Source organism: Stigmatopora nigra, chromosome 8, assembly GCF_051989575.1.
Source record: "Stigmatopora nigra isolate UIUO_SnigA chromosome 8, RoL_Snig_1.1, whole genome shotgun sequence".
In the NCBI taxonomy this organism is placed as follows: domain Eukaryota; kingdom Metazoa; phylum Chordata; class Actinopteri; order Syngnathiformes; family Syngnathidae; genus Stigmatopora; species Stigmatopora nigra.
In genome coordinates this window covers 10,459,000-10,482,768 of record NC_135515.1, presented here as the reverse complement: position 1 = coordinate 10,482,768, position 23,769 = coordinate 10,459,000, and the positions used below count along the sequence as shown (strand labels likewise).

At 38.9% G+C, this 23,769-nt stretch overlaps 1 protein-coding gene across 4 annotated transcripts; it reads right to left on the bottom strand.

The window, feature by feature from the left end:
- Nucleotides 1–988: 988 nt before the first annotated feature.
- sik3 (SIK family kinase 3) lies at nucleotides 989–23,732 on the bottom strand. 4 transcript variants are annotated; one of them, XM_077722098.1, is made up of 26 exons: nucleotides 23,383–23,732; nucleotides 17,654–17,770; nucleotides 17,502–17,565; nucleotides 17,093–17,254; nucleotides 16,819–16,943; nucleotides 16,518–16,641; nucleotides 15,447–15,565; nucleotides 15,005–15,115; nucleotides 14,588–14,722; nucleotides 13,473–13,550; nucleotides 12,945–13,054; nucleotides 12,232–12,388; nucleotides 11,848–11,997; nucleotides 11,654–11,727; nucleotides 10,881–11,015; nucleotides 9,530–9,671; nucleotides 8,452–8,571; nucleotides 7,739–7,797; nucleotides 7,507–7,610; nucleotides 6,853–7,019; nucleotides 6,326–6,453; nucleotides 4,910–5,676; nucleotides 4,654–4,808; nucleotides 4,384–4,513; nucleotides 3,913–4,039; nucleotides 989–3,504 (listed from the first exon to the last, which is right to left on the bottom strand). In XM_077722098.1, the coding sequence occupies exons 1-25, from the start codon at nucleotides 23,671–23,673 to the stop codon at nucleotides 3,918–3,920; spliced, it is 3,846 nt and encodes a 1,281-aa protein (XP_077578224.1). In that variant the 5' UTR covers nucleotides 23,674–23,732; the 3' UTR covers nucleotides 989–3,504; nucleotides 3,913–3,917. The 4 variants fall into 4 exon arrangements, with proteins under 4 accessions (XP_077578224.1, XP_077578225.1, XP_077578226.1 ...); XM_077722099.1 differs by having other exon boundaries at nucleotides 3,913–4,036; nucleotides 23,383–23,731; XM_077722100.1 differs by lacking the exon at nucleotides 10,881–11,015 and having other exon boundaries at nucleotides 23,383–23,731.
- Between the last annotated feature and the right edge of the window lie 37 nt (nucleotides 23,733–23,769).

Below are 23,769 nucleotides of genomic sequence, written 5' to 3'. Positions count from 1 at the left end.
AGTCATTAGAAAAAAATCATGCCACTCATTTAATCGGTGCTCCATTATTTCAGGCTGCAATGTCTCTGCAGTACAATGCGGCTTAGCAGACAGAAGCACCAGAGTACAGAGCCTCACAGACTGAAAAGCTAAAGTGGTCCCAGGGGAGATTAATCTTTAGTTTGATTTTTGTCAAGCTGAGGCCCATTTTGTTATCACAGTTAAAAATGTGCCAAATAGGAAAAAAACATTCAGTCAAACAGGACTGCATTTCATTTTTCTTTCATTTTCTGAACTGCTTTATCCTCATTAGGGTCGCGGGGGTGCTGGAGCATATCCCAGCTGACTTCGGGCCAAAGGCAGGGAACACCCTATATCGGTGGGCAGCCGATCGCAGGGCACAAGCAAACGGGCAACCATTCGCACTCACACCCACACCTAGAGGCAATTAAAAGTGTGCAACCAGTCTACCATGTATGTTTTTGGAATGTGGGAGGAAACTGGACAACCCGGAGGAAACCCACGCAGGCCCAGAGAGAACCTTTTTTTAAATCTTAAAGGCCCGTGATTCAGATTCTTTGTCGTGTGCCTTAATGCACTTCTGAATTCTTGATTTGCAAATGCAGCACTGCAGTTATTTTTTTACACGATAATGTGACAATGACAATTTTACATGGAAGAAACTTATATGTAAAAATGGAATAAGTATCATGTAAAAAGGGGATACTAGGTTTTTTGGTATGGCAACAAAACTAACCCATCATAAACAAATTAGGTAGTTCCTCTCAACAATTTTTTTCATCAGTTTACCTATTTAAATGTTAATATATACAATATATATTATATATAGTGTATATATAAATTGTGTGAAGAAAAACTGAAAAAATAAGTAAAAAAAAAGCTGTCAGACCTAAAATAACAAAACTGCATGCTTAGTTGTTATTAGCACAATTCTTGTAACAATAGTTCAGCATTAATAAGAAGCTGCAGAAAGACCCACACACCAATGTCATTTTAAAGTATTTATTTATATATATATTTTATCTTAATTTGGTTGATAATCTTTTTTAGACATTGTTGCACTTTAGTATTTTTTGTATTCAACAGAAATGAAAAGTAAAAAAAAAAAGGCAAAATGAAAACAAAACCGAAAAATAAAAGAGTAGAGCCTTGCAGAGAAGGAAAGGCTGAGATGAGTTACACATACACTAGAGGGCGGCATCAAGGAGGCAAAACAAAAGGAACAAAGAGTACTCAGTGGGAGGAAAGCAACTCTCCCTCCCTCTGCTGAATCACATGGAGTGCCCTCGATTCACTGGCACTAGGCCTTTTCTCTAGGTCCACAGCCTCAGGTTTCATTTCATGTCTTTTATGCCACTTGTCTTCTCCTCAATGCTTTGAAGCTTGGCTTGAAACAGAGCCCAGTCACACAGATCTGATTGAGTAATCAAGGCCAGTTAGAGGAACAGAAACTTTTGGAAATATTCATAGAATCTTCTTATGAAGTGTCAGAGTGCAAATGGAAAGGACAAGTGAAACATGAAACCAAATTCTGATGGTTGCAAAGTCATCCGTGCAGTCTGATATGGTGCAATTGGGCCAGTATAAACATTTACAAATAGAACTGAATGTCTATTCTTTGCAAAGGTTTCAGTTGGCATTACAGAAGGGAAAAGTGTCATTCACTCTGAAACATTGGATAAGGAAGAGGTTGATATGTTTTTTTAAAGTTTCTGCTGTGGTCACCAGGGTTTTTCAGATTCTATCTGGCAATGTCAAGACTGCCAAACAGCTTATAGAATAGCTATGTATTAAAGGTATGCTCATATCAAAATGCCTAAAATATATAACTCATGTGCTAGGGAGATCAAATTCACTTTTACAGCATCAAGCATCCTTCCTTTTGATCATTTGGATCTGCACAATTCCAAGTATCAGCAAAAAAACTGAAATTTTGAACGTCATAGGCACCCAGACCAATATGTAAAAGGAAGACTGAGTGAGCACAGCAGATTTTAAGGATAGAAAGAAAGGGGAAATGCAGGGAGTTCAGTCTTTAAGCTTGTTATGTTTTGGAAGATGTCAAGTTATTCCCTTTGTTAATTTCTGTTGGTAATTTTTTCCCCGAGTATCAAGTCTGTAGCACTCAAAGCAACCTGGACAAAGTCTATATAACCTGACCCTGTATAGCGTGCCACAACTATCGCAACCAAAAAAAAAAAAAAAACAGGTGCAACAATACACATGACAAACAAATGAAATATTTTATAAAGCAACACAAATTATTACTCTCTTCTTATTCAAGTGTCTTGATATAATATTAAAACAAATACAAACAATCGTTTTAAGACATAGAAAGAGCCCTGTTTACTCTTCTCTGTCTTCTTTTGGCAGGAAATTTCAAGGTTCATAATGGAAAAACTCAACATTTTGAATACATTGAAAAATAAAAATTACATTTAAAAAAAAAAAAAAAAAAAAAGAAAGAAAAAAGCCCCCCGGACAACAAAAGAAACAAACTGCAGAAATAGCAAAAGCGTTCTATACATGTTATCGCTGTACAAGGAAAGGAGCAAAATTCTGGTAAAACTACCCACAATGCAATACAATGTCACAGACATGAGAAGGTTGGGAGAGATGGTAACACCAGATGGAGGGGAAGAAATAAGGATGGAGCATGATATCATGAAAGAGAGGAAGAAGAAATAAGGTATGGTGAGTCCAAAGTGCAGAATTCAGTTTTTTGTCTTCTTTTAACTGTTGTCCTCTTAACAACACAAAACTGTTCTCCTATAACAATGTCATCTTGATAACATTTTACTGGAAACGATGGTAACAACAGTAACGATAATGAACATCATGTCTAACATGAAACATTACAAATTGACATTAAAATATATATTTTTAAAAACGTTTATAAAACAAAAACAAAAAGGGGAGGGGCATGGGTGGCGAGTTGGTTGACAGTGGGAACAACATAAGAAATGAGCTGGTTTGTACTTTGTGTAATGACACTGAGCTAAGTCTTTGGAGGGAGCAATGGAGGCCGACTTCAAAAAACACAAAAACTGAGATTCTCATCCAGTCTGAAAAGCTCTGCAGTCTGCAGGTAGGAGGGGGACATGTGCAGCTTCAAGATGCCTCATTATACCACGCTCCTCAATACTTTGGATCTCTTGCAGCAGTGTGTACGCCGTCTATTGGTCGGCCCAAAACGATGTGTGCGTGGGAACGGGATATTGGTGTGGAGTAGTACAGTTTTGGAAAAAGGAGATTCCACTGGTAACATATGATAAATGTATTGTGCAGGAGATGGTGGCACTCTGAGCTTTATAAACCTGAATGTCCCCACTTTTGTTTTTATTCAGCACCCACACTCTTGAAGCCCACCCTTCCCCCAACAAACAGATGGTGAACAATGAATAGATGGATGATGGTGGTGGTGGTTTGGCATGATGCAGCTCAACTCAAGTCAACAAGTCAGGATGCTTGATATAGACCTCTGTACATAGGATACACCACATCCTGTAAGGATAGTGCGAAAAAAGACAATTGAAACATGAAAAAAATTATACACTGGTAAATTGCTGTTTGATCCCAGGCCAAAAGGTGAAAATTCAAGTACTTGATGGTAAAACCTCAAATTTTATATTACAATCCATTCTCTATTGACATATGATCAGCAATTTGTTCTTATTTTTAACTTTTGTGGTTAAATAAGAGGGCCGTATTAGGGATAAAAATCAGTCCCAGGATCAAACTGCTATCATGACATTATATGGCCACTGTGCTACGGTCACATTAACTACTGATGTTACAATCTCATGTTACCCAAATATAACACTTGGGAAAGAGAGTCTGTCTAACAGGAAAGCTGGCTAAACAACTTTGGTCAATGTTGCACTTGACATGATGAAAAAAGGATTTACGTACCTTTGCTAGACACCAGCTTGCTCCATGCTGTACTGTAGATCAGGAGGCTTATAGCTGAGAAGCATATCGGTGGTGCAGGAAGAGGGATAGCACGTCGCTGCATGGAGCTCCCCTTCGTCACATGCTGCTTGAAAGACACATTTTATTGATTATACAGACACACAATATATACATATATATAGCTATATATCACCATAACGATCTTTTTTCAAATTTGAAACTTTAAACTTCTATAAAGAAGTAAATACATTATTTTTCTTGTTATTCAATTATGAAATTGACTCCATATACACAATACAAAAAAAAATGCTCATTTTAAAATATTGTTGTTCTATTGTGTAATAAAGAGAAGACAACTACCTCCCTATACCATGAATAATTAATGAAAAAAAAACATTCAGAAATTATACACATCAAATTTTTGTCGTTTTTTTTCTTTGGCGTTGATAACTTTGAGCATTGCATGCTGACCTGATTCTTCCCGTTGATGCAACTGCTGGCTTCCTGACAGTGACGCCTGACTGAGAATGTCTGACATACGAGCTGAACTTAGCGCCTTCCCGGCCAACAGGCTCATGCCAGACATAGGCTCTGTCTGGTCCTAGACAGAGATGTTTATTCATCACAAAATACATAATACAGACCAGAATCTACTATTTCTTTTTATGTGACACAAGGTGACAGAGTTATCTATTTAAATACTCAATTTGTTGTTCTGCATGGCAATGTTTAGTCACTCACGTATGCATCATCACAGGTCTGAATGGTGTGGTGACGCTGAAGTTGTCCTCGGGACCTATAAGCGTCCCCCTGCTGACCTCGTGAATAGCCCAAGCCGTTATGATCAGGGACCTCCATGGATTGCCCTGTTTGTCTGCACTCTACATGTTCAGATTCTGATAAAAAAATATATATGTGAAATAGAAATTGTGACATAAATCCTAATCTAGACAGTAAAATTCCACAAAACATTCCAATTAAAGTTGGGTAAACCAACCTCTTGCTGCAGGAGGACTCATACTAATATAGCCACGTCTGTGCGTAGGGGAGTTGTAAGGAGGGGTGCTTCCCCTTGGAGGACCAAGGAGTTCATGACCTTCTCCTGCTTTGGCCAGAAGACCCTCATGGTGGTAGCCAGAGGGTACCTCATCTTCCTCCATGCTCTCTGAGTGGGGCAAGCTAGGACATGGTGCTTGGGCAGGGTGTTGTTGTTGTGGCTGGACTTCTGGCGATCGGATCTGAAGAAGGTGGTGGTAGTGTTTGCCAGGCGGGGGGCCCTGGGAAGGCTGCGGTTCCAAACTCTCACCCTGGCTCAACTGACGCAGAAGTAACATTTCTCCATATTCCGGTGTTGTACTATTGGGTGGCGTTGGTGGGTTAGGGCATGAGCGGGGGCTTTGCCTCTTCAGTAAAGTAGCCAGGTCCTGTGGCGGTAACCGAGGATCCGCATGGCCTGTCAAAGAGTGCCGTGGGGACAGGAGCCCCTGCAGAGTGGGTGTTACATGCTGTTGCGGTGGACGGTAGTCCAGTGGAGTTGGAGAGAGTAATGCTTGCTGTAGTGCTGATGGGGCGCCGTATGTCCCGGTCCCCAAAGCTCCACTCTGGTAACCTTCTAGGCTGGGTACGTTGAGCGAGGCCCCCTGTAAGTAGGGACTATAGGAACCCAGCACTCCAGGGGCACAGCGAGTGGCTGCATCACCAGAAAAAAGGTGGGGATTGAACTGAGCCTGCTCATACGCTGATGTGAAGCGTCCGAGGCTACGACTGGAAAGACCAAAGAAAAAGTACATTTAGCAACTTTATTGTGAAACATATCAGTCCTCCTCATTCTAAAAAATAACTGTGGTTAAAGACAAAGTTGTACACTACATCACTCAACATGGGGAGGTATCAAAATACAGCACGTCTTCACTGAGAGATATTTGGGTCTTTCCAAAGCAGGGTTTCTCGGGAATAGATTTATGCAACTGTGGTTGCACATTCTCTCAGTGAAGGCTGTAAATAGGTGTGAATGCCAGAACAGCATACAGATCTCCTACTGAAACTATTAACACCTCTACACGTGCTATCACAGCTCATACCGTACATCCACTCACCAAATACATGGAGGTGGAACAAAGTGCTGTTGTTGTCATCTGATAAATGTCCATGAGGCTTTTCCAATCACTGTATTGTCAGTGATGGCAACTAATATCCTTGCTATCTGTACTTACATATAAAATATATACTCCAAGTGAAAAAAAGCTATAGAATAGTTAAAAAAAATAAACAGTTTCAAAAAAGTTAAACATCATTCTTGTAAAAAATAAAAAAGTAAATTCAGGGCTAGAGACCCTGATAAACTGCAATGAAAAATACTAGTCTTTTGGCAACTTAAGCTTTGGAGTGTCACTGCACAGGATATGCATGTCACCTGTGTGATTCAGCGTTGTCTGCACTCAGCTGCTTCCCGAGAACTCTGTGTCCACATGGTGTAGACAAAAAGTTGCCTTGTCTATGTGGCCCACCTCCTAATTCCACTTCCTGAACTTGAATAGTCACCTGTATACACAAGTATTAGATTACTTATCATATATTCTACATACTGACATGAGCAGAGGAAAAAATATGCACTGAGAGTTTTAGGTTATAGTAGAGGTACTCAAACTGAATACGTGTTGTCACAAAAGTGAAATATTACCTTAATATATAGTATACACCCCCAGTAAAACCCAGACATCCAGAGCAGATATAAATTGGTAAATAGAAAACAATTAACTACATATATTAGCCCATTAATGCGTTTAGAGTGCTTCTCCAGGAGACTTCAAGCTATTATTTTGTTTTTAGTTAAGACCCACAGAAAAATTGTCTTTGCCAAGGATTGAAACTGCATGGTTGAGGGCTGTGCACTAGATAAAATACTTGGGAAGTACTTTATTAAATTAATAAAAATCTTACTTGCTGCTGTTGAGGTACACCTTGGGTCAGTGGGCCAGAAGGGTGGACAGATGTTGACTGCTGATTGGCTGGTATAGTCACTCTTGGAAGGGCTGTGGGAGGTGGACTGCCACTCTGGCCCTGGTACAGTGAAGGAGAACCATGTGGATATGGTACTGCGGCAGGACCTAAACAGGGTGAGAAAGAAATTGCGTTTTATAAAATGACACAAAAAAGAACAAGCTGAAATTGTATTGTTTCAGAATAGAATAACAAATACACGTTTTGCACCATCGGCAACAATTAATATTTTACCTTAAAATGAATCTACCAAATGAATTGTCCACTAGCTCAATCACAGTTTAGCAAAAAGGTCAGCAACAATGTCATCAGCTGCTTTGCTTTCTTTTCCCACAAATAGAGAAGTAGGAAATTCAGCAAGAGCACATCTCCTGACATGACTCACTTTGAATATGTTGTTTTGTTTTCAAAAGAATGTGGTCTCAAGCGACCTCACGCTCGACAGATTGCAAGCACACAATTGTGCTGCTGAAAATTGTGAATTATTGCCACATACATACCCGTTATATGATCAGATATGTATAGTATTGACGCTACGCCCATACATTATAACAAGTATATGATTTATTGTATAATTAAAGTGTTACTACTAACCGTGCCCTTGCATTGCAGAACCAGGCGGAGAGCTTTGATTTGGCTGTCTGAAGAGGTGGTTGCTCGGATGTGTTGGCGGGGGACTCGATGGCTGAATACGCAACCTGACGGGTAACAGGAGGGAAGAAATATACACCAATTATGCAACACTTAAGAGAGCTGGGGCTGTGATGGCAAGCTTATTTTTTACTGGTTGCATAGCCAGGCCAAAAAAAAATTCAGCGCATTTTACCTTTGGAGCTGGTGGGTTAGGTGACTAGGATGGCTCTCTCCATGGCCTAAAGACAAACCCTGTAGAAAAGATTTTGCATTAAATGATTTTGTAAAAGTGGCTCATGTGGTGAATTTAGAGCTTCAAAACGAAATATTTGAATTTTATGCACTTTCATCTTACGTCCTTTTTTTGACAACAGAGGAGGGGACTCCTTTGTTCGTATATTACAATTTCTCCTAACTCTTTTCCAGCTGAGGCACACATTTGCATGAAAAAAAAAATGTCACGGCACACTGCCACTGTTAATCTTGAGATACTAAAACTCTGCAGCTGTGGAAACCAATGTAAAGCTATTCTCATGTAAAGTTTATCAACAGGAATATATTAATAATTAAAAGAAATGGATTTCTATGTCAAATATTTCAAACCGACCTTGCATCCCCAAAAGAATGAGGTCTACCGTTTCTTAACCATATACAGGTAACGTGACATGAAAAAAGTGATAAAACAATTTCAATCTTGTAATTTAATGTATTTTTTCTCCCAATATTACTTCAATCTACTAATGTTACGCCAGAGGCAGTTTTGGGTTCACACAAATCTATTGTCGCCAATAGTTTAAGTACATGAAACCAAACAACTTCCAGTGTACAATGTAAAAATAAGAAACGAAGCAACTTCAATCTCGTAATATTATGAATTTTCTCTAGATGAAGACTGACACGGTATACCTGGATTTGCTGGTGGATGATTTGTTGCTCTTGCTGGTAAAGGATATGCTGTTGCTGGGTGTGTTCCAGGAACCGTTCATCCTGCTGGGCTGCATACATTTTCTGCAGCTGTTCACACTCCTGTAAAAGAAACAGAATTTATAACATGTACACTTACATAGATAACACAGGGCACAATTTGACTCCAGAATCACATTTCCAATATTATTCAATTTACTGCATGAAATTTGACAATGGGGCCTTTGCACAGAACACATTGACATTGCTCTTCACATTTTTTTTCAAATTTCATTTTTCTTCTAATGTTACTTTTCGTATTTTTGAGTTAAAAATTTTGATGTGCGTACCCAAGTGTGTGTGTGTGTGGGGTGGGTGTATTCTTTTTTTTTAGTCTAATAATTATAGCAAATAAAATTAAACTCAAAGACCACATAATGAACATGGATTGCAAATATGTGCCAAATCCGATGACAACATTCCCTGATGAATTAACATTTAATAAAAATTTAATTGACGTTTCACATTAAATGCCCTTAATTCACTTTACAGCGATCTTTTTTCTTGTGCTTTTATGGACACTAGGCTGAAAGCCCCATCACTTCCTATGTATATCTGATTGACAAAAATGGCAAACATTTTTAATGATATACAATACATTTCTTGTCATTTTTGTACTTAAATAACAGGAAATGTTTATAGCATCATTACTACGCGTTGTATCACTGCATTAGCTTGTTAAACAGCATATTGACAATATATATAGAATCTAAATACAACATAAGGATAAAGTGACTATACTTTAAGATCTAAGTATGTAAGAGGACATCCAAAAACCTCTGAATTGCTGCTTTGTGCATGGGACAATATTTTCCCAATGTACTTTAGCCTAGTTTGTGATAGTTAATTGGAATAACATACTTTTTCTTCAACTGAAAAAGAGCATGGGGCTTTTGAACAGTGTGGGAAGTTCTGTTGTCTTAAAATTGGAAACATGCCAGGCAAGAAAATACCAAGCCTAATCTCTTGTCAGGCAACATTTTAAATTGTCAGAGGGTAAATTTAAGACAGTATACCATACCTGTTTGAGTTGCTTAATGAGGCTACTGTTCTCTAAATGTGTTTTGAAGGCTTGAATGGTAGCAGCGCCGTCAGAGAACCTTCTGACAGGTGAAAAGCGTTCCATAGGAAGATGAAGTGTGTTACAGTCTTTGTAGCTTGACCTGAGATCAAAAAGAAAAAAATAATTCATACAAGCAAACAGTAGACGGACACATACACACACACAGGACCACAATGAAAGACAACATACATATGACTACAGACACTAAAACAATAGGCACAGAAAACTGATAATTATTTAGGTATATAAAAACCAACATATTTAATCAGTTCATTATATGTTAAGTCATGTTTGGAAAGGTCAGGAAGTCCACTACAAAAAAAAAAAAAAATCTGCGACCCAAACTTATAAAGGTCAGGAATGGCATAGTAAACAATCACATGTACTTTTCTCTAAGGTAGCACACTTGATGGTCTCATCGTTTCTAAACGCTATGCCAAACTATTGCACTTGATCCCCGTTTCTTTAGAAGCAAAACAATAAAAAATACTCCAAACTATATACTGGCGGTGGAAACTAGTTCCGTAGTACAGGTATGTAGACATTTTAGTGCACAGGCAAACACTGTCGTGGGTAGTGAACTGAAAGTAATTCACTGTCAGCAAACAGGTTGGGAAACACTTTCTATCGTTTTAGGTGTTTTCATAAAATGTGAAGTTATTCAAAGGAATCAAAAGTGTAGGTGAACTAACTGCCCATAGTCGATTAATTGATTTGGAGTTGGGGAGAAAGCCTATTTAAATGTATTATCTATATTTTATAAATAACATCAATATTGCAAAACAGATTAAATTGTTATTTAAGAAGCAGTTCTTTTTTTCCAGGAATGTGAAGTATACGTATTTGAGTAGTTCTGAGAGGAGAGAAAGTTAGAGAGACACATACATACAGCTTCTGAAAGGAAACTGATGGTGGGCAAATAAATATTTCCATCAAAGACAGCTTTCTGATATCCACAAAAAGCTATCAACACCATTTGTAGCTCAAAACATTATTTTTGACAAATAAGGCCAAGAAAAAAAGGTATTTATAAGCAAGATGAATTAAACACACACAACATGTCCAAAAAAACCCTGAAAGTACTTATACGTCAAAAGTTGTTTTTCTAGAACAAGCGGCAGTGTTGGTGTGGCAAAACTCTGCATCCAACATAACTTAAACATTTCCTAACAGCATTAAAGATCTTCAAATGTCATTTTTCAGAAATGTGTGAGCTGTGAGGATTGTGTTACTTTCTGCTAAAGCGACTAAAGTGCTGGTTTGAGTGAGTTTGTGCATAACATAGCACATAATAAGTGCGTCCCCTCACCGGGTGTGTGTTTCAGGAGCCCAGCCCACCCTCTGGCGGGGGCCCTGTGACCGCTGGGGCTCTGCCGAGGGATCGCCATGCGATGTGCTCATGAGTGCGTGCGTCGTGTGCCGCTTGCAGCGGTTCGCCAGGTACCTGGGCCGCAGGGAGGGGGGAGGATTGGGGTGAAGGTGGGAGACAGGAAGCAGTGCTGGTCAGCTCACTGCCCTTATTTGCTACTAGACAGGGGGATAGATCTCCCATTCCCACCAACACCAAATAGGGATTTCATAACATCTTGCCTAACTGTAAACAATTCAAACTAGAGAATTATGTTTTAATGTATTAGCACTGTATACTGAAATTACCAAAGAATTGATACTTAAGCTTTGCAAGCTTAGATTTAGCAAAGCTGGATGAGAAAGGGTGAAAAAGTGCCTCATACTGACAGCGAAATCAGATAAAGCAGGGGCTTTAGAGTTTGGCTGTAGGATTGTTGGCCCAGTTGAAAGCCAGAGAGGAATGCACTTGTACATTGTAAAGGGACCAGAGATTGGTTGAGCACCAGAGCAGAGCGGCCAGAACCCATGGGGAAAAAGCAGAGCAGCCCAGAGGCACACACTCCCAGCAACGCAGGACACCAGCAAAAGATAAGAGACAGCACAAGAGAGGCTTTACCTTCACCAAGATTCCAGAACTCACAAAATCTTAACAAGCCACTCAGACAACCCAGTGTTGACGAACCCTGTTTTTTTTTTTATAACATATGCCACCACCAAAAACTTTCATATTACCTTTGTACAGCTTCTTGATCTGGTTCTCCATCTGATCCCTCTTCGTCCACTGGAGCAACAGCAGGAATTGGGTGCTAGGGAGGTTTAAAGGAACAATAATTTCTCTCAAAGCTGTGCAGAAACTTAAACGCTATATTTAAAAAAAACTAACTAAGAGTATATGTATATATTTTGTTTGTTTGTTTTTGACTTACTGGACTGGTAACAAGAGGTGATGGCCCTCGGGGCCTTTTTAGGAGCTGAGCATGTAGTTGAATATTAGCACCACCATCAGAAGCCCTTCTACCCAGGGGGCCCATTCCATTGAGTAACTGTAGAGTGGGTGGTTGAAGCAATGATTGCTCCTAAAGTAAGAACACACCAAAATAAATAAATAAATAAAACAAATTAAATAAAAAAACAACAAACACTCAAAGATACTATAACATTGTGACTTACAAATTCTATGACATAGCTGAAAATGAAAAGGTGAGTTTAAAGGGACTCAATTTGGAACATACAGGGCAATTTAAATGTTTGGACAGATGGACCAAACTTATTCATGATGTTGTAAACCAGACTTAAATCACTTCTTGCACCTTGTATTCCAACTGCTGAGTGGGCTGTAGGCTCTGTGTTGGCATTAGAGTATGCATTTGTCCCATTGTAGGTGTGAGCAGAGGAAAGTGGACCTGTGGCACTGCTCCCCGGGGGAAACCAGGTGGCAATTTCTGGAGGTCCTCTTGCATTTCAGTCCTATAGTTAGAAGAGCCCAAAAAATGGTCGACATCATTTAAAAGCAATTTTATCACCAATAACTATTTGGGTGGCTAATTAAAATATCCCATATCACAACATTGACCCCTTGCATCTTAAATTTATAAGTTAAACTGTAGTTACAGGTGTTTATGTTGATTTTTTTTGATTGTCAGGTGCGTTCAGGAAATTATGGTATTTACAGCATTTTAGCACTAGACACTAAGGCTAGTTCAGCACTAAATAAATACGATCCAATCTACTGTGATGCATTTTCTATACACCTACACCTTAGAAGGCATTCCTTAAAATAATATTGTTGTTGCTAATACACTGCAGTCAATCCCTTTGGGTGAGATCCACACTTGACTGATTACCACTTACTGAGCAATAGTTGACCAAGAATCACTCATACACGAATCAACCACTACAATGTAAAGTAGCATCTTCTATTTAAGTTTTTCTTTTGAACGTCTGACTCAAGGTTTTAACACCGACAAATCCCTGGGGTTACATTTGTAGCAATAAACCGCAGAATGAAGAATATCACTATTACCTTTGGTCTGGCACACCGACAGTGTGTCGCCTCATTGAGAGGTACCGAGCCATAGCTTCAGGAGATGGCTCTTCACCTTCATCACTGTCTAGTGCCATGTTGCCATCCGGCTAAATAAACACAGCAACATATGTTCAGATTATTATTTGGGGTTTTCAAAAATTCAGGAAGGAAATATACTATAATAATTGGGATGGACAAACCACAAACCATAATTCCTGATTTCAAAAAAGGATTCTAAACATGTGTACATTCGGACGCATAGATGTGCTGCTTAATTATTTTACCTAGATCGACAAATTTCCCAAATACGGGATGAAATAAAGTTCTAACCTGACCTAATGTTGATAATATCCCTAGTTATAATAAATTAAAAGCAAAGCTGTTGTCAATGTTTAGCTTCGGTTTGATAATAAGTTTCCCAAATATCCATAAAGAAAACTGAGGGAACATTACAAATAGATCCACAGAGATTAAAGATTGATGATGAATGGGCAAATGGGTGGATACCAAAAATCCTCAACTCACCTCAACAATTTGGTTCTCTGGGTTGATAAGCTGGACGTGAGGAACGGTTATGCTAACTGGATTACCCTGTGGATCCATCTAAGCAAGCAAACAGGGAGACACAAAGGTCAAATGAGGATTGTACTCATTTTTTAAACAATCCTCTTAGAGGGGTGGAATTGGCACATTGGTTAAGGTCAGTCAAATCCATTTAGCCGAATAGCTTTAATACTATCATTTGACAGCAACATGAACTGGAAGGCTCCAGTGGGCCAAAAAGTAAAGACTTTCACTAGGCATTCTGAAAACCTACTGCAATACTCGTACAATATCAATGTTATTTATGAATGGTATGCAAACTGGATTCCTTAAGCATTCTGATAAAAGGTAATTATCTCCAAAACACAGCACTGATGAAATTGTCATTTTACTGAACAACAGTGAACCGTCTATTATAGTTGAACGCTTTTAAATTTGAACAATTTGATTTCATGTAAAAATATGCCTCTAGTGTAAGGTTTCCCAATAATGAAGTCACATCACTTTCTCTAAGAATTTCTTCCGCAAATAGTGCAGATATGTCAGTGCAATATTTCTATAAACAAAAGTGAAGAGGGATTTTAGCAGCTCCGAGGCTGAGCCAAGACAGAGAAAGTGACGGATTGAAAGAGTACAATAGTAAATTATTGCAACATTCTTGTCAACAAATGAGTGTCTTTATAAAAAGCCACATGAAAAATATACAAGCAATGACACCATTTAAAGCATTTATCATTGTTGGAAGGAATACAACTACAAACTATCACTTTACATGTATCCCCATAAATTGCCATATCAAAATATTGTCACGCTCCTGGTTGTGTAATTATTCAAACTGTGATAAATATTCCACTGTTTCAAGATTGATTACTAATCATTAAAATGAGCCTTGTATAACAATGACATAAGTTACAGTACAATAATTAAGTTGATATGATGGCAAAATTCTAATGTTAAATTACTATTGATTTTAATTACCATTGATAATTGCAGAAAATATTTCCAGCGATTAGACTAACTTGAAAATCAGCTTTGCCCACAAAGCAGATTGTGGTCAAATTTAGAGTTTCCCACTGCACGACATTAAAAGCATTTACCTGTACAGCATTAAGAGGATAGGTAATGGAGCGTGCTGTAGGTGGAGCAACACGCAATGTCTTGTGTTTCTTGAGACGGTCAGATAGCAAACTGTAGATGGCACTGTAGTGATCATATGCATCTGTTTGTAGGGACTGTAGAAAGAAAAGGGGGTAGGTATATTTTAAACAGAAATATTACAAAAATAATACTTCAAAATCTTTTGAAAGAAACATAAAGCTTCATATTCCACCTGGCCACAATACTGAGACCCAGTGCAATACACAGCAAAACACAAACACTGAATATACATTTTGTCTAGATATTGTTAACATTATATCATTGTCCAGTGGGTATATAAAATAGGTTTATTATAAAACAGGAATTTGTGGCTTGTTAGTGCCATATTAGTGAAATTGAAAATCACTATTTCTGACCTGAATTGTTCGTTCTCGGTCCAGGCCCATTTCAGACATCGCTATTAGGATTTGCTCATTGATAAGCTCAGTTTCTCTTTCAGTCTTAACCAGCTCACACTCTGTTATCAACTGGATGGGAGATGGAGAGAACAAATATGATTAGATGAAAAAGAACAATTATGACATAAAACAAAACCTATTTGCCATTCACTTCATTCGAAATGATAAGTCATTTTGTTACAATACAAAGCAATGATTTCAATCCTTTCTGAAGCAAAGCAATATAAATGAAGAAACTATGTCAAGTCTAAAAATCATTTCCTTTTTTTCCCCGTGAGCTATTGCGATCCTTTTGCAATATCGGAATTCTGTGCATCCATAAGTAGAAGTGAAACATTCAAGATAATATTGTCAATAACTTGATTTTATCCTGGTATTCAAATATACAATGTAGTTGTACCCTGTCAAAATCGGTGTCTGGGTCCCCTTGTCTCATCCATTTGTTCTTACAGATCTGTTCCATGGTTAGCCGTCTGCTAGGCTCCAATACCAACATATGTCTGATCAAATACTCACAATCTGTCAAAATAGAGCAAAAAATCAAAAAATTATCATCACATCAATATATTATTGTATGTATTATATGTATTGCTATGTTTCTGTAAAGGTGTATATACACAGCACACACAAATACATACATATATGCAATATAAAACACAGTACATTTCACAAAGACGGGCCAATGAAAATGTGGATTTAAATTTTCCACATAAGGAGCATAGGAACTCTGCATGGTTTCACTCAAGTTTCATAGCATGCTATTTTATATGACAATGGTCAGTAAAAAAAATTCACAGGACAAAGTGAGGCTTTTTGTTTTTGTCAAATATTTGAAAAAGTAGGCAGGAAAGAGATAAGGAAAATATTGTTAGTTAACTGGTGCTTCTAAATATGTATAAACGAGAGCTGCAATCTACCATTATCTTGCAATTAAATTCAAAGGATTAGGAGTCTGAAATATGAAATTCTTTGCATTTTAGTGCAACTGCTTAGTACACTCAGTATTTTATTTACAGTGCCCAGATGGAAATATAAATGCGCTTTACTTATTTAAGATTGCTGCGTAACATTTCCAAAGAAATTGCAAAGCTTTCAAGGTACTGGCAATTACTACATTCTAGACTACCGACGTCACATTACATAAAATCAATTCACGCATCAATCACATAGATGACTAAGACATTGCACGGTCTTATGCGCCTGTGCTCACGTCATCCACTTTATTATGTGTTGTCATTGATGGGTGAGGCCAAAGGCAGATTGACTACATTTTCCAGATGAGCTAAGGAGCTCCATAGCTCTAACTGTGATGATGCTGCATCTCTCAATTCCACTTGTGTTTCGGCCTTCATTTATACAGTTTTTCACCATTGATTGTTGAAATATTTTACATTGTGATGTAAGCGCTTGTGTCGATATGCCGATATAGCTGATATTATAGAGCAATTATATACTGTGGATTAAGTCCTACCTGTAGACATAAAGAAGGGGATACGGAACTTGCCACTTAGGACACGAGCTCGCAAATTCTGTAGGGTGCTGCCGTCGAATGGTAGAGCACCACAAACCAAAACATACAGGACCACACCTAAGCTCTGAAAAGAGAAAACAGCTTAAAATAGAAAATGATGAAAAAGACATGGCAATAGAAACTCTGTAAAACGATCTAAACGTTTCATTGCATGAAGGTAATAGCAGAAATTGTATCAGGGTGGATGTTGATATTACCTATCCTTAAGATTGTTGTGGAGTGTGCTGATGTGTTAACTCACCCATATATCTACTTTCGGTCCATCATACTCTTTGCCTTCGAATAGTTCTGGTGCAGCATAGGGAGGGCTGCCACACCAGGTCTTTAAAAGCTGACCTCGTGAAAACAGGTTACTGAAACCAAAGTCTAATAAGAAATAAGAGGAATGGTTAAGGTATTTAATTCCCTGGGCATATGGAAAATATTCCTTGATGGCATGATGGCACTTGCCTGAACCTACTCATGTGAAAACAGCCTGAAACCAATAGACCCAGTGAAACTAGTTCCACACTCACCGGCTATTTTGATGTTGAGATTGTGATCCAAAAGCAAGTTCTCTGCCTTCAAGTCTCTGTGAACGATGTTACGGCAGTGACAAAAATGGACTGCTGCCACAATTTGTTTAAATTTCTTCCTGGCATCCTTTTCTGCCATACGTCCATAGGCAACCAGGTGGTCTGGACATGGAAAAACAGTTGAGTTATTAGGTTCCCAAATAGATTCTTCTGCTCTGTTATGTGATTAATGTAAAAGAAATAATCACTCTGGAAATATGCTTAATCATTATGGAGACTTCACATTATTTAGATACACATCATGTTTCTCTAATTCAATAAACACTATCCTTATACAAAAGCATGCGACAGTGCAAAAATAAGCAATATCAAAGCTAATTTAAAACATGTTGGGGTAAGTAAGCCTTACCAAAAATCTCTCCACCACTTGCATATTCAGTCACCAAATAGATCATTCTCTCTGTCTCCATCACCTAAAAGACAAGAAGAATCATCCAACCAGATCATGGGTGTAAATCATCTAAAATATATTTTATTGACAGAACAATGAGCAGAACTCACCTGGTACAGACGGATGATGTGTGGGTGCTTTAGTAACTTCATTATTTGAACCTCCCTAAAGATTTTTTTCAAGTTTTCATCATCCAGCTGGGTCTTGTCCACGATTTTTATAGCCACCTAAAAATATAGAGACAAGATCATGAAATATATAAAGTGAAGGAAGAAATTTGCCCCAAAAAATGTGCAGGGCTCATTCAGGCGCCCACTCGTACATAAGGACAAATTTAAAGCAGGGGTCCTAAACCAATCCACACCAGGTTGAAGCGAGTGCAGGTTTTTTCTTAAATTTATTTAAGTCAAGTGCTGCTTGTACCCCTCTGATAAAGATTAATTACTATTAAAACAAACCTTCAAGTAAAAATAGTAAATGTCCAACGAAGCACAACTAAAATAGTTCAATTTATCACATTGGGTGACCAAGTTTATTCTCTGTATAAGTTTATTTATGTCAAACACATTAATTAAACAATTTGGCAACCTTATGTTGGTGCTGCAAAACTGAAAAGGGGATTTGTGGGTTTTTTTTCCTGAGTCGTTGAAATCACCCTTTAACATATCATTTTGAGATAGCTCTACTCAAATTGAGTGGACAAGAGACATTCAGATATAGTCATTTGTTCCTCCTACTTAATACATTTCCTGGGTATCAAATCTGGATATGGCATAGGCAGATTCTCCAAATCAGGCATAGGCCAAAGATATGTGACGAAGACATCCCTAATAATATTTTGTTGGACTTAGAAAAGGTCTAAAGTCCTTGCCATTTAGTTGACTGAAACTTGACCAAAAAAGGAAATTGAAACCAGACTAAACCACACACATACAGAATGTAATCTTCCATCTATTTTGTAATGGTAGGAAAAGAAAAAAATGGCTTATGGATAAAGAAAACAAGGATTTCTCCCATAGACCTCAACCATGACCTTTCTCAATGAGTTAGGTTATTACATAGAGTCTGCAACAATAGGACCAATGGAGTGGAAGATGAAGTTGAGACAAATCTTTTCTCTGCCACACAATAATGGAAGGATTCCTTTCAAAATGTAATCAATCAAATGAGATTGTTAAAAAATTACCTTCTCCTAAAAACAAATTGTTTTCGTGAGAAATTTGTGTCCAATGATAACAAACACACATCATAAGCAAACACTGTCAAATTCTATGATGTGCCATCCCATCCTCCCTTTTCCTGAGAACCAAAGAACAGTGGCAGCCTGACAACACAGACTTCCTGTTAGAGACAGGAAGAGGATGTAAGGGAGAGTAAGAAAGAGCTGCCTTGGATACCAAAAACCAACATCAAACAATGTGTATTTTTATGAAACATTCGTGCTATATGAAAATCAGAGACTTATGTACCATGATAAAACGTGAACGCTTAAGCTCGTCCTTCTCAGCTTTGTCAAAAATCCAGTTTAAATGAAATTTATTTGAGTTTGAACAAAACAAAATGCTCGGGGGATGCGCTTTTGATTAAATTCTTTTTTCACACAGGTCTGGAAATGTTCTTTTTTTTTATTAATTAATGAATTTTCTTTGAACAAGACCAAATCCTTGGTGTCAATGTTCTCCAAACATTACTGTATGTGACTTTTCGATCATAGCAAAAAATATTGAGTACTGTTTTCACAAAACATTGTTTGTATTTTGGTGCCTAAGAACAATGCCTACGACCAAGGCGAACAGGGAACATTTGGTGAATGGATTTCCCCGCTGAACCTGTTCCCGACCCCTACAACCTGACCTGACCTTGACCACCTATGCCTTGTTTTCCATACCCATGAAACAAAATGTAGCTACTTACAGTAACACAACGACCATAGGTCACACAATGCAAGAACATGTAAGATGACTTCCAAGCACCGTTGATGTAATTATGGATCAAAGCAGGAGGGCACATACAGTACTAGTTAGCATGGTCATAAACAGACCCCAAATTGGAGAGCAGGCTTAATTAACCAAGCAGGGCTAACATTATGTTATCCACATTAACGTCAATCAAACAAATTTGCACAACATTAGATATTTCCTTCCGCGACTTTACACACTGTCTTTGACGGACAGCAAAATCTGAACATTCTATACATTGTGCTCACCTTGCATTTTACTCTGAGAGTGATAGCATACTTTGGCCATTTCCAATTTTTCCTCTACTCATAATCATCTCTGCCACGTTCCTGCTTCATCACCTTAATGACTTCACTTCCAATGTCGTCTTTGCAGGATAAAATGACTGTTACAACACGTTTAGGTCACATTATAGCACCCTTTCGCAGTTTTGCAATTCGGTGTTCGCACAAGGTGAATTTTGACTCATGAAATGCGGTGCAAAGCCGCTTATTTCAAGCCTGGTGAAACACTGAAATTGTTGTTTTTCACGGTTCTTAGATTTTTAATGAAAACAACTGTGTCCTTTTCCATTCAGAAGAAAGGTATCAACCAAGGTCACTTCAACAACAGGAAAAATAGCAATACCATTTTGACATTTCTTATTGCGTCATGACATGACACACCACACAGTAGGAATAATCACATTATGTTAATAACAGAATTCGCAACCCTGTATAAAAGACAATCACACAAAAAATAATGTCTATTAGTTTGGGTACATGATCTGAATTTCTACTATAACAAATCCTTCCGGTCGTAAACAGACAACCAGTTTAAATTCACAGCACCAGATTTTACAACTAAAGACACCAATGACTACATGCTCCCTTGCCCTTGTAAGCTACAAAATAGAAACAATACAAAACTGATTTGACCCTTGTCACCCTCTTCATTCTTTGTACACACCAAGGAAGCAGGCAAATGTATAGCCATTTTTCTGATTTAAACTGAGCCAAGTCAAGCATACACTATATAAATAATGCATGTTAAAAATGATACTTGTGCATTTGCCGTGGTTTAGTATAATAGTTTTGGTGCAACACCAGTTCCTGTATTTGTCACATATTTCCCGTGACCTCTGCCAAGCCAGCCGAGAGGCTTGGCTGGCTTACGTGCCAGCAAAAGTCGGCCTCCTCGCCAGGTCTTTGGCTTGAAATATTCCCCCTCTATCTCCTGTACATCGCCTATGGATGCCTGCAAGATGATGACCAACAGCCATGTGAGTGTGTTGGGCGTGACGTAAGTGAATGTTTTTTTTAAGTAAAAATATTACAAGAAGAAATATCTTAGCCTTTTGGAAAAATAAGGCTGAGAAAAAACCTGCCTCCTGATTGAAATAGCTCTATGTGCGTAGAAAAGCACACAGAAACCTGCTGGAAGCAGAAGGAAGAAGGGTTAGTCAGCTAGAGAACCTGAAGTGTCATTGAAGAATGATTTCATCTCCATGGTGTATCAAATTCCAATACGAATTGTTGCCCAACCTGTTAAAACGACATCCAAGTTCATAAAAAAAAAATACTATAGTACGATACTATAATAGTTACTGGGCAGATTGGGGTTTAAGGCAGAAGGGTCCAACAATTCGATCTCAAGGTACATCTAAACCATGGATTGATGCCAAGTAAGCCCCAAAAACAGAAGGGAATGGGAAATTAGTAGTATACATTCTATTGCATTTCAAAAAAGGGCTAACGTTTATCAGAGCCATTGTATACTATTATCATATATATATATATACTTATATTTATATAAATACTGTATGGCCACCAGATGGTTGGGATCAACACCCACTCGGTGGCGGAGTGATTGTGGGTTCGAATGGTTGTTGTCTGTATTTATTTTTGCCCTACAACTGACCAGTCTAGTTGGAAGTCGTTCTTTCACCTGTAAAAAGATAGGATAGACTCCAGAAGACCACGACTCTGTGTATAAAATAGTGACATGTGATCTACCACCTGGATAGGAAGTGTGTTAGAAACAATTGGGGGCATCGGACAACATATATACATGTATGGGAACGAATACTTTGAAATATTAGTATGACTGCAAAACAAGCAAAATGTATAATTTTAGGAAAGTAGGTAGGCTTGTTTTGGTTTATTTGGATTTGATGAAAAATGTAATCTGGACCACTGTTTAGAAACTGTAAACAGTGGTTTACTTTCAGTTTGGTTCCTATTAAGGTCAGATATGTCAAATGTTTATCGTGAACACTGGCGTGTGCATGTGCGAGAGGCAAACGAACACCACAGCTATAGGTTTGTACAAAAATCAGGAATGTGCTGAATTTAGTTCCTGCTAGCTCCAAAAGAAGTCTGTAGCTTTGCAATATATATACTACTTTACAATATATTTGATATTAAATTGCTAGATCAAAGAAGGATTGGCTACCTAAAAACAGCACTTGGGTCAAAAAGGTTGCCCTGACCTAATCAAAGAGGTACAAAAAGTATTAATCAAGTTCTTTGGTGTTTGCATTTCTTTTCTAATATGTCCGAATAAATACACCTTCTACAATTACTTTTGAGATTTACAAGATCAACATATTAAAACTGGCTCAATATCGTCATTGTCTTGAGCACTCTATGCTCTTGTATTGGTATAAAAGTATGTTGTTCCTTGAATTGTCGTTTTAGGTTGGCCATAGACTTATGCAACAGCACAGCTATAACAGTTCTTGAGGTATAATACAAACCAAATTGGATACACCATATTCCATACCATACATGATCTCAAACCCATTGAAAGCATAAGATATTACACTGATTAACCTTGATAAAGCATACCCATTCAGTTCAGTTAAGGTGACATGAATTTCTGTGAAAAAAATACAATGAGTGTGCAAAGCAGTCATCAAAGCAAACTGGGACTTTAAAGAGACTAAAATGGAAACAAGTCTTCAGTTATTTCCCCCTTTTTTTGAAGCAAATAATTCCATGTATTCAGTCATAGTTTTAATACTTTCGGTGCCAATCTATAATGTAAACATCCATTAAAATAGAGAATGCATGAATAAGAAGGCACAAACTACTGAGTTTTTGACAGGGGATGAGTGGTTAGCGCATCAGCCTCAGCTCTGGGGTCTTGGGTTCAAATCCAGGTCGGTACAGCTGTGTGGAGTTTGCAGGTTCTCCCTGGGCCTGCATGGATTTTCTCTCGGTACTCCGGTTTCCTCCCACATTTCAAAGACATGCAAGGTAGGCTGATTGGACACCCTTAAATTGTCCCAAGGTATGAGTGTGACAGTGAATAGTTGTCCGTCTCCTTGTGCCCTGCGATCGGCTGTCCGCCGATTCAGGGTATCCCCCCACCTCTGGCCCGGAGTCAGCTGGGATAAGCTCCAGCATCCCCCGCGACCCTAGTGAGGATAAATCCTATTCAGAAAATGCATGAATTCGTGATCGTTGACTTCTGATCCATCCGATTTCCTTTATGTTTTACTGATACCAACCTCCATGCAAACAAACAGCTAATTCACAGCTATGCTAATAGCTACAGCAGGAACATTCTGCGTCTCCTTATATCTTAGCGGTACCCTTTTCTCCGTCCTCTGCGCTTTGCCACGCAATAATCGCGGGTTCGACTGCTTATTAATCACACAAAGCCGCCACCGGGCTATCTCTGCGACGTGCCTTAAATGTCAACAGTTTTCGGGGCTGATCTACATTGAATGACCCTAGGACACACAGCAGCGGTGTCACCAAAACGAGCTTGCCGTTGTGTCTGGGAAGCTTGAAGGCCCGAGCTTCGTCCTCAAGTATTTCACTCTAAACTCTGATGCATTCGCCATGACAACTTGCCAGCGGTGCCATTAAACCCTCGGCTACGACTTTCCTCACCTTTGCTTTGGTAATGATGTGGGTAGCCAGCTTAACCACCGCAAAATTTCCCTTGCCGATGGTCCGTTCGATCTCGTAGTGGCCCACTCGCACTGGAGGGGGCCTGGTGTTCGAAGTCTGGACAGGATTGGGGATGCACCCCGGGGCCGCGCCTGGGCGACCGGGGTGGCTGATCCCGGAAGGTGGCTGGGCTCGGTTCTGAGGCCCCATCGCCGCGTGGCTTGGCCGGGCAGAGTGCGCTATCCCGGCCGCGGGAGTCCCAGCAGCACCTCCGCTTGACACGGCCGCCATCTTCTCGCCTCTCTGCGGGAACAACAAGCAGGACGCAGCGCGCGCACGCCCCCGCCCTGCGTCACTTTACGTGAGGCGCTCCTTCGCAGCGCCCTC

Bases quoted from the DNA above. Each gene is read 5' to 3' on its own strand.
- sik3 (XM_077722098.1), bottom strand. From the start codon at position 23,673: ATGGCGGCCGTGTCAAGCGGAGGTGCTGCTGGGACTCCCGCGGCCGGG. The intron at 17,566-17,653 runs GTGAGTTCTGCT...CTTGTCTTTTAG, and splicing joins ACATCATCCGTCTGTACCAG to GTGATGGAGACAGAGAGAAT. The intron at 7,798-8,451 runs GTATACCGTGTC...TCTTTTCTACAG, and splicing joins TCATCCACCAGCAAATCCAG to GGTTTGTCTTTAGGCCATGG.